The sequence below is a fragment of the Aedes aegypti genome, chromosome 3, assembly GCF_002204515.2.
Source record: "Aedes aegypti strain LVP_AGWG chromosome 3, AaegL5.0 Primary Assembly, whole genome shotgun sequence".
Classification (NCBI taxonomy): Eukaryota; Metazoa; Arthropoda; class Insecta; order Diptera; family Culicidae; genus Aedes; species Aedes aegypti.
In genome coordinates, this window is record NC_035109.1 from 280,594,454 (window position 1) to 280,612,193 (window position 17,740).

Consider the following 17,740-nt stretch of genomic DNA (forward strand, 5'->3'; position numbering starts at 1 on the left):
CATTAGTAAAACAATCTTGACAAGTCGGCAGAGATTCTTTGGAGAAGTTTAATAAGTGTTGATTCTACTATTATTCATTCCAATGAAAAATGTTGAACATTGACTTAAATTTGGATCTAAATACCATCTTCTCAGCTCTTTGTAGGGCATTTTTTCAGCTGTCACCATTATTCAACAATAATTAACCATGTATATGTTTATTTGTGACACTGGACTGTAAGTTGGGTAACCACTTTCATGTAACTATTGTTAAATTATTATTTATACTTCGATTATCATTAAAAATGTTATGATTAGTAACTTTTTCCGATATCAATAACGTCGCAGATGATGATCACTACATTTGGAAAAATTAAATTTTGATATTTTTAATCCAATGTGATTTGAACTTTACCCTCGTTGATCCATTACGTCGCCATTACGTCCATTACGTTAATCCATCCATCGCATACACGTCTTGGATTTGATTTGAAAAACATTTGAAACATTTGAAAATAACGTAAAAAGACATAATACGTTTTGCTTGAATAAGAGCATACTCATATACTGTCATTCATATTGTTTATAAGTTTTATTAATCATGCTGGTCAACATTTTAAGTATTAGACACTGAAACTTTTGTACGATTTGTTGTTAATCAAATGTTCAATATTCTAGTAAAATGATGCCTACAACCTATAGAAGCTTTTAATCAGTCAATTGTTAAACTTCTTATGTGTTGTAGAACAAAAGCTACTATATTTACATTTTCGGAGGTTTATTCAGCTCTTATTCAAAACACAAACTGCAAGTGTAATAACAGCTTTTTTTATAAGCGGAAATTAATATTATTCAATTAATGATTCAACTAAAAATTTGTTCAGCAATGGTTGCTGCTATGCAGCTTGTATTAAGCACGTAAGTATCTTAAAAGCTATCAATTGTTCCTTGGGTAGGTTGCAATCTTTAAAGGATATATTTTCGGGAATGTAATGGAAATTTCAAAAATATTTGTTTTGCTCACGTTTTTTGCATGGTGTTCAGTTCATTTTACCATCAACAGCTGTCCATTTGTCGCTTCACCCGTTCGGGGCGTAGATTAACACGTCGACCCATAGTTGCCGAACAATACCTTGGAACCATCAGTGGTTATCACAGGACCATCTTCCGGGTTTAACGTATACCAACGTGTTTTTGATTCCACCGAAGCACTGGGGCTCGACTCGATGTCGGTAACTCTCAGTTTTTGAACAAAAACAACCTGCGAAAACGAACAGAAATGAGTTTGCACTGTACTTGCATTTAACGCGTATTTACTTACCAATGAAATATCGTAGCGAAGGGGTATCGTAAACTAAATTTTCATGATAAAGTTTATTGTAATCTACAGTGAAAAATGTTTATGTATATACTTTGTTGTAGGTATTTGGACGATTGAGAAACCACAGCAAAAAAACAAGTCTTTCATAACATTTTAGCTAACTACGTTGTATGGTAATAATTACCATTTAAATTGTCACGAATTCGTAGTTGTCGTCACATATTTTTCGGTAGACAAAACCATTTTCATGGTCATGGTAATCATTTTACGGCACAGTAAAAATAAGAACGGTTGTGCAGTCAACTCTCCCTAACTCGATATTGAAGGGACCATCGAGTTAGCCATGAAAACCAACTTTTACTATGGCTCTCTAACTAGATATCGAGATACGGAATATCGAGTAAGGGAGAGTTAGCTGTATATTTAAACATACTATTATTTTTCTATCAGTGAGCTATGATTTGTGTGCGCTATCCTTCGCGCCAGATGTAATAATGTTGCCTGTTCAGAAAATAAATAAGCACTGTTGAAGAATTTCCAATTAGATGTAATACAATAACTAATTACTGAGCAGTGTTATGAAAAACTCATAACTCACGCTTGAGATTTTTCATGCGTGAGTTGTCAATCACGCAACTCAGCATTCAAAAAATCACGGATGAGTTCGCTCACCTTTTTGACTCATTATTTCGTATTTCCACAGTTCACTCACACAAGGCAATAATTTCTTGTTAGTCTGGTAAAATTATAGTAATCCTTTCTAGCGAAAACAACAACATTCGGGTTTTACGAGTTTTTGACGGGTTTTGCGACTGAATCATTCTTTACGGTTTGAGTTGATTGAGTGATTTTGCATCAAAATCTCAAGCGTGAGATTTGCGAAGCAGATCCCTAATGAGTTTGCTCTCACGGGAGAGCGTATTGATTGAGATTAAAGTGTGAGTCTATCAACACTGTTGCTGAGACGTCCGATTTGAATACGGTCTTCAGCAAAGTTGTATTCTATAGCTGACGAATGTATCTATCAGTATCAATGTTGCTCTAACCTTCAAGAGCACATGGACAAACATTATGACCGATTGAATGAATTGCTTGCTTTTTCCTTAATAATTCCCATTCAAACTTTGAAGGGATTGTGCAGTCTCAGTTTTCATCCATATGAGCTCAAATTTTGGGAACACTCAGAATTTGATCTAGAATCGAATGAGCGGTGTGAAGCAATAACGATTATTGAACCACCTTACTGGCCATGTTGTTTGCTATACAATTATTGACTAACAGGAAGAAGGTTTTTAAAATTTGAAGATTATTGTGAAGCTCTCTCCCAGGTATAGTACTGATGAGTTACACAGAATATTATATTATCATGTTTCGTAACTGGTCGTTTGAGAATGTCGCAACCCATTGGAAGCTCGCACAATATAAATCTCAGCCAGCACGTCGTTGGTGAGTGGTGTGTGGTATTTCAATATCTAATAAATAATGCACTCTCGGGCTAGGCATTGGATATAAATAGGAAGCGTTGTGTTTTGATGGGTATCTAATTCTTTCGAAAGAGGACTACGTGATTATTGAGCTGAAATAGAATTCAGGTTAACTTCTGCGTCCATGAGTCCTCTAGTGGCGTAAGGGTAACGCGACCTATCTGTTGAACAGGGAGTCGTGAGTTCGATTCTCATCGAGAAGACGTGAAACTTTTTCGCAAATTTCACATCAATTTGTCCATTCAATCCAACTGTAAAGTATATGTAATGTTTAGTTTTTCGGTAGTTGTTGAACTTCCACTTGGTTGGTTAGCCGTGAACCACGAATCTTAATTAAATAAACATGTTATTATCTATTATAAACAATGTTAGACAAGAATCGTTGAATCTTCTCTTGTTACGATAAGTGCGCTATATACTTAAGTTAAGTTTGGTTAAGCTAATTGAGATATTTTTTTTATTTTATGAGCAGGGAAATTTAATACAAATTCTGTATTGCCAGGGAAATGATGTTGTTTACAAGATGTTAAGAAAAGTTCAATTTAGTTCAACCAAAAGAGGATAATCGTGTTGCCTAACACATACCACCATACCACCTAGACAAAAAATTATGTAATTTTTGAATTTATACTAATACAATGATTAAAAAAAGTTTTTGAAAGGAATTGTGAAATAATTGAAGCAAAATCAGTTGTTATTATTATACTCAACATAAAATTTATTGAAACGAAGATTTACAAAAGATTATATGAAATGGTTTCGAAAGATAGAAATGGCTTATTTACAACGCTTCGCTATCGATTAAAATATCAATTTTGAATGTAATTTATTAGACTGTTGGCTGCCCGAAATATGTTTCGCAAAACTGTCCATTTTGCCAAATTATTTTGTCATTCCAACATTATCCGATAATAATATTACACATATTGTCCTAGCGCTTAGTAATCTAATAATACACATCATGAGGGGGTAACTTTTCAACAATAATGGTAACTAACGATAATTGTGACACAGGATGATGAATGTTTTCCGTTTCTCTTAGGCTAAAAAGTATTGCCTCCGCAAATATAACAACGAGTTAACAAGTAGAATCACTCTATAAATACAATTCGATCGAATCTCTTTTCTAAACCGGGTAAGAGAAGAGAAAGAAGCATCAATCTCAGGGCAGTGCTAAGCTACGATTAAAATCTTTCTGGTCATGGTTTTTCGATTTCTGGCTGTCTTGGCTGAACTCGCTTCTTCGGCCTTGCTTGAGTATTATTCCTTATAAACACACATGGCTTCATCGGCGCCATCAGGACAGTCGGATACCTGAAAAATAGATTTATTATTATTACTTTCTTTATTATAGTGACTTTTGGCCCTTGCCGAGTTCGCTATAAGTAGATTTAATTTGAGTACTCAAGGGGAAATTGACGCAAAAACTAAACTCACTTTATCACACAATTGGCTCACAGAAATGCAGATGCCGCTTACGCAACGTAGTTCCCCTTCGGGACACGGAGAAGCATGGGCGGTCGTCAGGAATGCCCTGCTTGTACTACTGTATTTGTAGTCATTCTCTGAATCCGACGTCATCATGATTTCTTTGCTGTCCTGGAAGTTACCTAAACCAAAGAAGATCGAAACTTGATCATTAGCTGATCTAAACCTGGATTTATCGTAGATTACTCAATGATTTGGGAACTGATATCTGACTGGTTTCTGCTTCCGTTTGGTCTTCCACGCGTTCCGTCTTGTTTTCGATGGGCTCCGTACGGTTCTTGCGATTCACCTGAGGAACGTTTTCCGCCGCCGTGGGTTCATACTCGTCTTCCTGTGAGGCGTCATAGTCCGGATAGGGACGGGCCTTACGCTCTTGCTGTTGATTTTTCTCCCGATCTTCGTTGGTGATCGTCAGATATGGTTTACTGGAATTGAAATAAACGTTTGAAAAACTTTCATGTGAACCTTCCTTTGAGGTTATGGCTTTCAGTCTTCAATAAAACTCAATCCATCCGACGTATCGGGCACAAGAATTGTGCCTTTTTCAAGAAATTTGGGGACAATGATACGTTAAGCGAAAATCCGCTTTTGAGTTTAATTGAAGACTAAAAGCCATAACCTCAAACACCTCACGAATATTGCATATTTTACCCATTGACGGGACTGTTGGGCACTTGAACCTGCACGAACGGATACTCCCGCTGGCTGCCGAATCCCGTTGGGAAGGTCGTTGGCTCGTCGTAGTAACAGTCCAGTTCATCCGACGCGTCCGGACAGTCCTCGTACTGGTCACAGCGATACTTGTCCGGAATGCATTTGTCGTTGGACAGACAGCGGTATTCGTCTCGCTCGCAGAACATACAGTCCGATTCGTCCTCACCGTTTTGGCAGTCCTTGATGTTATCACATCTGTTACAGATTTAGAATTGGAAATAAAAAAAAAAGAACTTTAAACTTTGATCTGGCAGGTGCATTGACGATTTATTTAGCTTTTTCACATTCAAGTGACCTAAAGAGAATAAATTCGCAAATTTCAATTCAAACCAACCAATTTGAAACCTTTTCCACAATATCACGTTCTCTCTTACACGGCTATAAATCAAAACCCAAAAACAAGATTATGACTCATGATATCATGATTTCAGTGTGTATTGATCTTATGAAAATACACCATGATTTGGACTCATGATATCATGAGTCAGATTGCCGTAACGTAATTCACGCGTTAGGTTCTTATTGCTGATTGCTCGGAATCATGATTCAAATGCCAAAAATGCTAAGTAGCGAATCCGTTTATGAGCGACAAAAAAAAAATAAATAGCATACAATGAGTCTCGAGCCAACAACCTTCCGACGAAAGCCACGTACTTTACACTCAACCTCATCATCGTCTTGAATTATGAGTGATCGATACGAATGAAGCAAAGTGCACCGCTTAGTGTTTTCACCCTGGATGTTACGCTTATGAAGAATCATGCTTTTGACTCCATGTACCACGATTTGTGATCCTGATATTATGACCTAACCAATTTATGAATTTAATGATTTGTAAATCATGATTTGGGGATCAGATTTTTATCCGTGTACATAGTGGATAATTTATATTTCAAAACACGAACGCGTAACTTGAAGTCAATCTTTGAAGAATTCTTCTGATACAGTTTACTACAGTCTCTTATAAGACGCTGCTACTTACCTTCCTCCCATCGCAAGTACTTTGCAGTTTTCTGTGAGATTAAACTGATGTTTCGTTTGTGACAAAGACATAGTGAGGACTTATTACGTAGATAAATTTGGGGCAAAAGATCGCACGGAACAAACTACCATTCACAAATTTCACGTAAAACAATCATACACAATCTCTGCATCCTTTTGCATGAAACTTTGAACTATGAAGAACATCCATCTTTTATTTTCTTTTACAGTGAGGAAAGCCGAGCCCGAAACTCATGTTGGTTCAACTTGTTAACTAATTAACGGGTCCATTTAACACATTGGTAAAAGTCAGAAAATTTGATTGGTAAAGTTCCCATTGACCGTCATGCCCAGTATTGGTCAGTACAGTTCCTCAAAGTATTCTCTCAGATAGATTCCATCAGTATTTTTTCTAGAAATAACTTACGCAAGTATTCCTCATAATAATATCTCGAAAGTATTGTTCAGAATTCCTGTAGAGATTTTTCTAGGATTTATTTTTAGTTTTCCCTTTCGAGTAACTTGCAACCTTCAAGGAGTTCCTCTTGAAACTCCCCAATGTGTTCTATCAAATTAATAGCTTTGAAGACACATTACATGAGTTCATGAGTTTTATACTATCATTTGTTACAGAGATTCAGCAATGAACTATTCCAAAAAATAATATTTTTTTTGGATTCCACTATTTTTTTTTTTTTTTTACCAAGTATTTTTTATCAGAGTTCAACTAGTAATACATTTAATTTCTCAACTACAAATATTTCCTATTGATTTATTTTCAGATATAATATTCGAAATTTCTCAACAGATTGATTCAGGAACACTATTAGAGTATTTTCAGTATTCAATTTGAGATTTGTTCAAGGAAATCTTTCAAATTTCTTGATTTTTTTTTCTTGAGATACCCTCAAGTAGCGTTGCGGAAATTTCAAATTCTCATATCTAATGTTTGAGGTTTTTCACACTTGAGTTGCAGCTCACGCTACTCAAAATTCAAAACATCATGCATGAGTTGGCTCATCCGTTTAACTCATTGGCTTGTATTCCCTCATGTTTTTACGTAAATAACTTGTTCTATGTTTTTTTTCTGTTAGAAATACAACAAACCTTTCTAATGCAAACAATAACAGTGGGTTTTGACAGATTTAGGATGTTTTTTTTTTATATAATCATTTTTGACGGCATGAGTGTAAGCAAGTGATGTTGCATCAAAATCCCATGCGTGAGTTTTGCGAAGCAGATCTTAATTGGATTTTGCTCTCGCGAGAGAATTCTATGATTGAGATTTGAGTGCGAATCTACCAACATCGCCCTCACAATATTTCTTTAGACATTATTCCTGGTAATTTTTCTGGGCCCAGCTATAATTTTTCATGAGCACCATGACGGATTTTCCCAAAAGTTTTTTTTTTTCAGATATGTTTCTGAGAGAAACTCTAAAAATACTTTCAGTACAGAGAAAATCTTCTTGGAATTTATTAAAGTATAGTTTAAAAGAATTCCTCGAGTGTTTTATTCAGAGATTTTGAAATAAATTTTCACAAGAATACTTCGAAAATGCTTAAGAATTTCTTGAAATACTCCTGAAATTCTTTTTAGAACAACTTCAAGACAATTGTTAAATCCTAGAAGCAATATATTTGTAAAATTTTCTTTGGATTATGCAGATGGAATCGGTTAGAATATTTGGAGGTTAGAATTTGGAGGATTTGATCTTGGACTAATCGATATCATACATCAAAGACATGTATTGGTGTATGCTTAAACATATTAGTGGGAAATTGGATCCTGTCAAAAGGATCTGCAAAAAAAAAAGTATAACGAAAATCTACCTGTCACTCTAAATTTTGGAAAAACATAAATAATATATTTGGTAGGACTCGTGAAGAAAAGCCTATATCCTTAATTCAAGATGGAACACTAACAAAAACTGATGAGGAAACATGTGAGGTATTTAACAAACTCTACAAGCATAGGACATCAATTAGCTGGTTACATCTGTAGAAACTCAAGTGTATGTCCATGTGAGAATATTACTAATGTGAGAAACTCTTCTTATGTTCTTCGACTGTGAACGAGGTGGTCACACTTATAAGCGAACTAGATTCAAGTAAATTACCATGGCCCCACAGTTATGGATCAAATAGTGTGGAGTCCAACCTATAAAATTCAATAAAACGACATGGAAAACGTAAAATTGTAATTTAAAAGCACGAATCGAATCGTTTCAAATTGGAACTTCGGTTAGTAAACTGTTTTGAGTGTAATATTTACATTGGATTGCATAAAAATTAAAAATTGTGTCGGTTCCTGAAAACCATATTATGGATCAATTTTCATATTATGGATCAAATTGGGACATATTACGGATCACTGCGCAAAATCAAGAGATTTTCAACTCAATGCATCTGTTTTGCATGGTATGACGAAATTTGACAATGTGTCATATATTACTGCAAACAATAGCAGTGTTAGAGCTGGAAACAAGGGTAAAATGCCCTATTTATTGTGATACTGCATTGTAGTAACTGAAACATGAACTGTTTTCGCTCCTCACCAAGTTTTCCACCCATTTTTGTCTGCTAAAATATGAAATTTACAAACCTTGATGTTTTGTTAGTTTTATCCTTAGTGCTATTGTCTGAAAATGACGAATCCAATGCATAAAATAGCAGAAATCTACATTCTTTGCGAGTGATCCATAACCGTGGTAAACAATTATTTCCTGGTCCATATTATGGATCAATAGTTAGAAGTGCTAATATTCGGTATTTTGAATAAAAATTCAAGTAAAATGTTTTCCAAAGATAAATTCATACTAAATCGAAGCGAACGAGCATAAAACATGCTATAATATTTGAAATTTATCACCTGTGGGAGCTTATGAATGCTGACGGCTCTTCTTACAGAAAACGACCATATAATGATAGCTGTGTGGTACCAACTAAACATTTGTCAAATACACCGTTATTTAGCGGTTGGATGTTGTACTTAACATTACAAATGGTAGAAGACAAATAGTATAACATGCGAAAAATATGTTTTACGTCAAAGTTTATGTTTTGAGCGAGTTATACGATGTTGAACGCCAAAGTGATCCGTCACTGTGGGTGATCCGTAACTGTGTGGGCATGGTATTTTGAATATGATGGTATATCAGCGAAACTTCTGAAGAACAATCCACTACAGTTAGCTAAAATCTTGGGGCCCAGATAGCCGTAGCGGTAAACGCGCAGCTATTCAGCAAGACCAAGCTGAGGGTCGTGGGTTCGAATCCCACCGGTCGAGGATCTTTTCGGGTTGGAAATTTTCTCGACCTCCCAGGGCATAGAGTATCTTCGTACCTGCCACACGATATACACATGCAAAAATGGTCATTGGCATAGTAAGCTCTCAGTTAATAACTGTGGAAGTGCTCATAAGAACACTAAGCTGAGAAGCAGGCTCTGTCCCAGTGGGGACGTATCGCCAGAAAGAAGAAGAAGAAGCTAAAATCTTGTCGGATATATTTAACCCTATTGTCATAACTGGACATTATCCCGATTGCTTAAAAATTGCCAAGGTAACGCCAATATTTGAAGCAGGTAAATCAACGGCACCTTGTAACTACCGTCCAATATCTACCCTTTCAGTGTTCACTAAAATACTAGAAAAGCTGTTATTCTCGAGATTAGTAACGTTCTTTGATCGGAACAAAGTTCTCTACAAAATGCAGTATGGATTTTGACGAGGACGTAGTACAACTACATCAGTTATTGAACTAGTTGATTATGTAATATCCCGAATAGAAGCTAAGAATATGGTAGGAGCTCTATTTCTAGATTAACAGAAGGCTTTTGATACCTTAAATCCTTCTCAATAAACTGGAACGGTACGGCGTCAGAGGAATTGCAAGATCCGTAATTGAAAGCTACTTGTCGAATAGGAAACAATTTGTGGGAATAGGCAACGTTAGAAGTGCAATGAAAAATATAGGTGTACCCCAAGGTAGTAATATTGGACCGTTGCTCTTTTTAATTTATATAAATGGTCTGGGATCCGTTACTCTTAAAACAGTGGCGCAACCAAGGGGGGGTTTTGGGGGTTAAATCCCCCCCCGAAGCCAGAAAAAAATATAATAATTACCAAATATATTTTAGAAATTCAACACTACACATCGTACAACTAAGAACAACGAAGTAGTAATTAAGTTTGGTTTGAATTAAATTTGTGAAATTCAATGGTTTTCACAGTTATATTCTCCTAAAGTGTTTTCTTTTTATTTGTAGATTTTTTTTTTTAAATTAATGAAATTTTGTTGCCTTTTATGGAAAACAAGCTAAGGGCTTTATGTGAGAAGTTTGTTAAACATTCAGATATATGGGGACCTTTTTAACAGAAAATTGACGCAGTTCCCGAAGCATCAAAAACCCTTTGTCAAATTTTATGACTTTCAGAGCATATGAATTCCCGAAGAAGCTATTCTTCGGTTTTTATAGATTGAAAATCTCAGAATGCATTAAGCATCTGGTGGAAGCATCTCTGCCTTATTGAGCGTTTTAACATTTTCGATATTTTGCACGTGTTGATAATGAATTACATTGAATTTTTAGGAAAAAGGATGCATGAAAATTGAGTCTTTCTTAGTGAAATTGTTGGTAAAATGTGATTCCGACTTGTCCCATTTAGATAGGACGAATAAGCGTCCCACTATAGTAGTTGTTCAGTCTGGTTACAGAGTCATCCTAAAACAAAGTTGGTCGCATTGAAAATTTTGAAATATTACACATTTTTGTTCATAAAATCTTCACAATGAAAACAAAACACCTTTCTGACCCTCAACTCAATTTTTTGGATTTACAAGTCAAGTTCTCCAATGCTGATTTACTTCTGACCTACTGCAAGAATCGTGGCAATGAGTTCTATTGTAAATTGCTGCGGTCATTGTAGAAAAACTTGAAAACATATTTAAGCAGTAACACAGATGAAGAGCGATTGAATCGTATCATGCAAATATATTGTTATATTGTTCAATCTATTTTTGATATATGTGTTAAAAAGGTGTAATATACATGAATTTCTCGACTAATTTTTAAACATAACTACGTTTTCAAAAATAAACCTTAAAGTTTACAAAACCCCCCCTAGAACCAAATCCTGGTTGCGCTACTGTTTAAAGGCATCCCCGACTTTTTCTACCCCAATCGAAGCGCTAACCTTATAGTGTCTGACATGCAAGATGATCTCAGGGTGTTACAGACATACTTTTCAGCTAATTTACTTTCCTGAAATCTCACAAAAACTAAATATTTAATATTTCATTCAACTAAGAAAAATGCTGATATACATGATAATCCCAAAATTGGGCAAATTAGCATAGAAAAAGTGGATAAATTTAACTATTTAGGCATTATATTTGATTCCACATTAACATGGAGTAGTCACATCGATTATGTTGAAAACAAAGTATCTGTTTTATGTGGAGCAATGCTACCAGGGGGCTGCAGTTGTAAGCATTTTGGTGTGGGGGTCAGCGGAGGGTAAAAAAACTGATCTATTAGCATTGCATCAGCTGCTACTTATTAGCCAAGAATCATCTGTTCAAAGAGATCTTAAGCCGAAACATCGAATGAATCACAGTTGTGAATGATACTTGTACAGTCACATTGAGAGCTGCTCATTTTTCAAGTAAAAAGACTTAACATGTACTGTTTATCTTGACAAATTATTATTTGTCCTGTCATTCTAGTTGTTATAATTTTTCTCTACATTCATTTTTTTCTCCTAAAAATGATCAATCTGATTATGCAAGATGATTTATCGGCATTCAGGCTAAGTAGCCTGTCATTCGTTCTGTCAGCCATGTTGAAATTGCAGCTAGTAATTTCAGAGTAATGAAACTCAGTCCTCATTGTTGATTTTGATACGGAAAAGTATCACTATATGCCGTTACATGCAAAAAGTATGCTGACACTTTTTCAGCTACGTAATTTCAAATCCAACTAATTTTCATTAATTCGACATTGTGACATGATTTAGCAACAATATCTACTTCGCCTTAAAGACATCTAAATATGTATAACATCGCCTTATTCAGCAGAATAAATAGAAAAATTTTCATCAAGCTTCTATGAAACCGTTAGGGTTCATTCAAATTTTACGTAACGCAAAATTTTCCAATTTTAGATCCCCTCCCTCCCCCACGTAACAGCTTTTGTATGGAAAAGTTTAGATTTTTGTATGGACCGTAACACTGTAAGACCTCCTCCCTCCCCCTGTTGCGTTACGTAATATTTGCAAGCAAGCATAGGGGTAATATGCATGTTTCCTGATCGTTACACCGTAACATTTCTAGGTCAAATCTTTTTTGAACTTACTTCATGATTTTGTTCAAAAGTTTTACATATTATTCGGTGATTTCTTTCCGAACGTTCAACGGTTCGTTTTCGAATCAGACGCGAAACGTCAAAGTGGGTCGCGCACTGGAAAAGTTGTGAACCTATTCTCTAGAGCAGTGGTCCTCAGCCATACTGTCTATGCGGGGAACTTCGGTATTTTCAGAACATGGAGCAGGCTGCAAGACATGCAAGACCCTATTTTTATAATTAGAATGTTTCTAGGTTTGTAATAAAAAATCCGGTTCTCATTTAAGAGATTAAATACATGGATTTAACAAAAAGAATGACGATTCCTCTTCAATGCTAAAATATCCCTAAGCCGGTTCAATCCGCACAAGTTTTGTGAGTTGTAAAAGGTATTTCTGCCGATCACTTAATCTGGAAGGAAGCTTTTCCAGATTCTGGGAGAAAGCTTTTCCAGCTTCTGGAGGGAAAATTTTCCAGTTTTTGAAAGGAAGTTTCTGGATGGAAGCTTTTCCAGCTTCTGGGAGAAAGTTTTTTCAGCTTCTGGAAGGAAACTTTTCCAGCTTCCGGATGGAAGCTTTTCCAGCTTCTGGATGGATACTTTTCCAGATTGTGGGAGAAATGCTTTCCAGCTTCTGGAAGGAATCTTTTCCAGCTTCAGGAGAGAAGTTTTCCCAGGTTCTGGAAGGATGCTTTCCAGCTTTGGGAAGGAAGCATTTCCAGCTTCTGTAACGAAGCTTTTCCAGCTTTTGGAAAGAAGCTTTTCTAGCTTCTGGAAGGAAGCTTTTCCAGTTTCTGTTTGGAAAATTTTCCAGTTCTGGAAGAAAGTTTTACCAATTTCCTTTACATGAAAATTGCGCTCTCAAAATGTTTAGAACGCTTTTAAGCTTATTGTCAGAAAAAGCCTTTTTAAGATGTATGGAAAATTCAAGATTTGACAACAGTTAGGATTGTCAGACAAAATTCAGAGCTGTTCATAGAATACAAAGTAAATAAGATAACATTTCGTCTCTGCTGAGCAAGATGTAGCGCAGGATGTACAGATATTTGATTGTAAGGACTTAAGAAACATAATACTTTTTTTTTAATGAGATCATAACAAGCGGGCCGCAACTCATCTATATCACAGCGTAACAAAAATGACATTTTTGCGTGTCTCAAGGATCAAACTATGTGTCTAGGACTTTACCTTTGATTTCAGATATAATTTGGTTTAAATTGCACGGTTAAATTGAGATTAAATCGATTTTTTCAACATTCTTGCAGTCTCCATACAAAATTCTTCGTTTCTCCTATATGGCAAAATACAATACTTTTCTAAACCAACAAAAAATAACTTTTGAGCACTGGAAATATTATGAACTTTGTTTATAAGTATTGCTATACACATAAAGTTTGAGTTCTGAGGCAAATTAAGCAAATAAATTGCCATACAAGCTAGCAAACTTGCATGCAAGTTGGCTGAAATAGTCAAATCTAGCATTTTCAACAGTTAAAGCATAGCATAAGCATAGATGACCGTACAATTCGTAGTTGCTACTCCGTGATTGACCAGAACAATCGAAGTTGCACAGGGAATTAATGAATAGGGCTTGGGATTAGCTTACCATTCTTCAATGTGCACAAATCGAGAGCTCAAATTTAAAAGTCAATAACGGCGCCGGCCACGTCCTTACGGTCATCGGGGAAGGGAAGGAATGTTAGTGTGACTACCGTTGTTACTAGAGACCGAGATCACCTCTGCATCTCCACGGTTGTCATGGAGAGGATATTGGGTTAGTGGGATAAGGTAAAGATCTGGGAGTCACCAATGTTTGGTGATGCGATCCATGATATAATCACGCCTAACCGGATTCGCGAAATAATTCGATAATCGCATTAAACGCCGAACAAGTGTTCGTCACTCGCCCACGCAAGAGCAAGCGACGCGATCAATAGATCAAACACTACCAGCGATCCGCGGCGCTTTTTCATTTCTCTGAGCGAACGACGCGGACAAGTTTGATCCTGCCCCCATCGCCCGCCCCCGCAGAAGCAAACGTCAAGGTCGAAGGATCAAACACTACTAACGAACCGATCACTTTTTCACCGCTTCACTACCGACGCGCGACATGTTTGATCCTGCCCTCATCACCCGCCCCCGCAGGAGCAAGTGTCAAGGTCGAAGGATCAAACACTACTAACGAACCGATCACTTTTTCACCGCTTCACTACCGACACGCGACATGTTTGATCCTGCCCTCATCACCCGCTCCCGCAGGAGCAAGTGTCAAGGTCGAAGGATCAAACACTACTAACGAACCGATCACTTTTTCACCGCTTCACTACCGACACGCGACATGTTTGATCCTGCCCTCATCACCCGCCCCCGCAGGAGCAAGTGTCAAGGTCGAAGGATCAAACACTACTCCTAGCATTTTCAACAGTTAAAACCTCAAAAACTAGATGTGCTATGATTCTGAAAATGGCAATAGATTCAGCAATCCTTAATTAAGTTAATAGCAGTATTTTGGTGCTTGAGACAAAACCGTGTTCCGCAGTGTATCCAACGAAGTGTCGCGGGCCGCACATAACCGTGGAAAGGGACACTTGCAGTTTGGTGACAACTGCTCTAGATTAATCTTTGAAGGTATCCTTAGAAATATTTCTTTTTCAATTCTTGAAAGCGCCCTGAATTTTTTTTTTTTCGGGGAAACGGTTCATTCGGGGAAATGGCTTTCAGGGAAAAGAATCATTCGGGGAACCGACATTCAAAGAAACGAATGATTGATTGAATCTGAACGCAATTTTTGATGTCTATTCGTTTTATTATGCCGCTATAATTTTTGGCGCCTAATCTTCTGTTGATTAAATCATAGATTTTGCCTTCTTTCAAAAATAGGCTGTTCTTTATATATTGTTTAAATTTTAAATGTAAACCATTTCTCTATTTTGCTGTTTTATCAATTTTTGGAAGACATCCTATTAGAATAAAAATTATTTTAGAAACTGACAGTATTCAACACAGCTAAAAATATGTTGTAAATTTCAGTTTATTTTCATGCACATATTTGGAGCATCGAAATAAACTGAAATGTCAACGATAAATTGCTTATTAATCTATCCAATGCACTTTAAATTTACACGATCATGTAACATTTAAGCATCTTAAGCTGAAAATTAAACGTGATGCTGTAACAATAGATGAATTCGATTTACTTTTACTATACTCTTCTGTTCACGCTACATTGAAATTTAAATATTTTTATCTGTGAACTATTTCTTTTTGCAAAAACATGATCTTCTTTAGAGATATGCTGGAAAAAATATTATTTCAACCACAAATTCTCCCTTCTTTTGATAAAAGACAGTGTTTTTGATGGATACTTCCAAAGTTAAAATTTATATTATCCGTTCAAAAGTTTTGCCACAAATATTTTTATTTAAAAATGTGTTGTTCATTTGTGTTACGCTGTAAGAAGATTCTTTTTGCGTTAGAGCCTTAAGGCTCTTACTCATTTTAAACGAAAAATAATCTGCTCTCATATATAGGCAATTTTTGCTGCAATAATAGATCTTTGGATAAGAGCCTTAAATATTTTGTAAATATATTTTCACTTTTCTTACCAAGTAATTTCGATCAAGTGTAACGCTCAAACTGGGACAGAAATTGATCTGCAGGCGAAATATTCTTTGCGCGTTTATTAATAACTGCGAAAATTCTTTGCCAATTTACTATTTTCAAATATGTATATTAGAGTGGTTCAAAAAATCGTTTTTGCTCCACACCGCTCATTCGATTCTAGATCAAATTCTGAGTGTCCTCCCAAAATTTGAACTCATTTGGATGAAAACTTAGACTGCACGAGTCCTTTGAAGTTTATATGGGAATTACTATGGGAAAAGCAAGTGATTCATTCAATGGGTCATAGTTTTTGCCCATGTGCTCTTGATACTGTGAGATACATTCATCAGCTACAACTTCGCTGAAGACCGTTTTCAAATCGGACGCCTCAGTAATTAGTTATTGATTTATATCCAATCCCATTTTTTTCAGCAGTGCTCATTAAACTTCAGAACAGGCAACATTGCTGCACATGGCGCGAAAGATTATTATTTATTTAGTTGGTGTTACATCAATTAATTTGATAAAACCTCGTTAACGATGTTACGCCAATTTACTCGGTCCAAGGCTGTGTCTCTCCAACCTCGATTTTGGCCCACGTTCTCCAGATCTTGTTGCACCTGATCAAGCCACCTCGCTCGCTGTGCTCCCCGCCTTCTTGTGCCAACCGGATTCGACGCGAACACCATCTTTGCAGGATTGTTGTCCGGTAGTCTTGCAACATGCCCTGCCCAGCGCACCCTTCCGGCTTTCGCAACCTTCTGGATACTTGGTTCGCCGTAGAGCCTAGCGAGCTCGTGGTTCATTCTCCGCCGCCACACACCGTTCTCCTGCACTCCGCCAAAGATCGTCCTAAGCACCCTTCGTTCGAACACTCCAAGTGCTTGCAGGTCCTCTTCCAGCATGGTCCATGCTTCATGTCCATAGAGGATTAGCGTTTGTACATGGTACATTTGGTGCGGGGGTGAATCTTTCTCGACCGCAGCTTCTTCTGGAGCCCATAGTAGGCGCGACTTCCACTGATGATGCGTCTCCGTATTTCACGACTAACGTTGTCATCAGCCGTTAACAAGGATCCGAGGTAGACGAACTCATCAACCACCTCAAAAGTACCCCCGTCTATCGTAACACTGCTTCCCAGGCGGGCTCTGTCGCGCTCGGTTCCGCCTATCAGCATGTACTTTGTTTTTGACGCATTCACCACCAGGCCGATTTTTGTTGCTTCACGTTTCAGGCGGGTGTAGAGATCTGCCACCGTTCCAAATGTTCTGCCGACAATATCCATATCATCCGCGAAGCAAACAAATTGGCTGGATCTTGTGAAAATCGTACCTCGGTTATTGAACCCGGCTCTCCGCATGATTGAACAGCAGGCACGAAAGTCCATCACCCTGTCGAAGTCCCCGGCGGGATTCGAACGAACTGGAATGTTCGCCCGAAATCTTCACGCTATTCTGCACACCGTCCATCGTTGCTCTTATTAGTCTTGTGAGCTTCCCGGGAAAGCTGTACTCGTCCATGATTTTCCATAGCTCTTCGCGGTCGATGCTATCATAAGCCGCTTTGAAATCGATGAACAGGTGATGCGTTGGGACTTGGTATTCACGGCATTTCTGGAGGATTTGCCGTACAGTGAAGATTTGGTCCGTTGTCGAGCGGCCGTTGATGAAACCAGCTTGATAACTTCCCACAAACTCATTTGTTATTGGTGATAGATGACGGAAGATAATCTGGGATAGCACTTTGTAGGCGGCATTCAGGATAGTGATCGCACGATAGTTTTCACATTCCAGTTTGTCGCCCTTCTTGTAGATGGGGCATATGACTC

At 37.1% G+C, this 17,740-nt stretch overlaps 1 protein-coding gene across 2 annotated transcripts in view; it reads right to left on the reverse strand.

The window, feature by feature from the left end:
* Positions 1–3,489: 3,489 nt before the first annotated feature.
* LOC5570998 overlaps positions 3,490–17,740 on the reverse strand; it is a 324,672-nt gene continuing 310,421 nt past the window's right edge. For both annotated transcript variants that reach the window (XM_021851295.1, XM_021851294.1), the window contains exons 8-11: positions 4,924–5,181; positions 4,459–4,697; positions 4,222–4,394; positions 3,490–4,098 (exon numbers count right to left, since the gene is read on the reverse strand). In XM_021851295.1, coding sequence (XP_021706987.1) covers positions 4,045–4,098; positions 4,222–4,394; positions 4,459–4,697; positions 4,924–5,181 — 724 coding nt within the window. In that variant the 3' untranslated portion in view covers positions 3,490–4,044. The remainder of the gene's footprint in view (positions 4,099–4,221; positions 4,395–4,458; positions 4,698–4,923; positions 5,182–17,740) is intronic.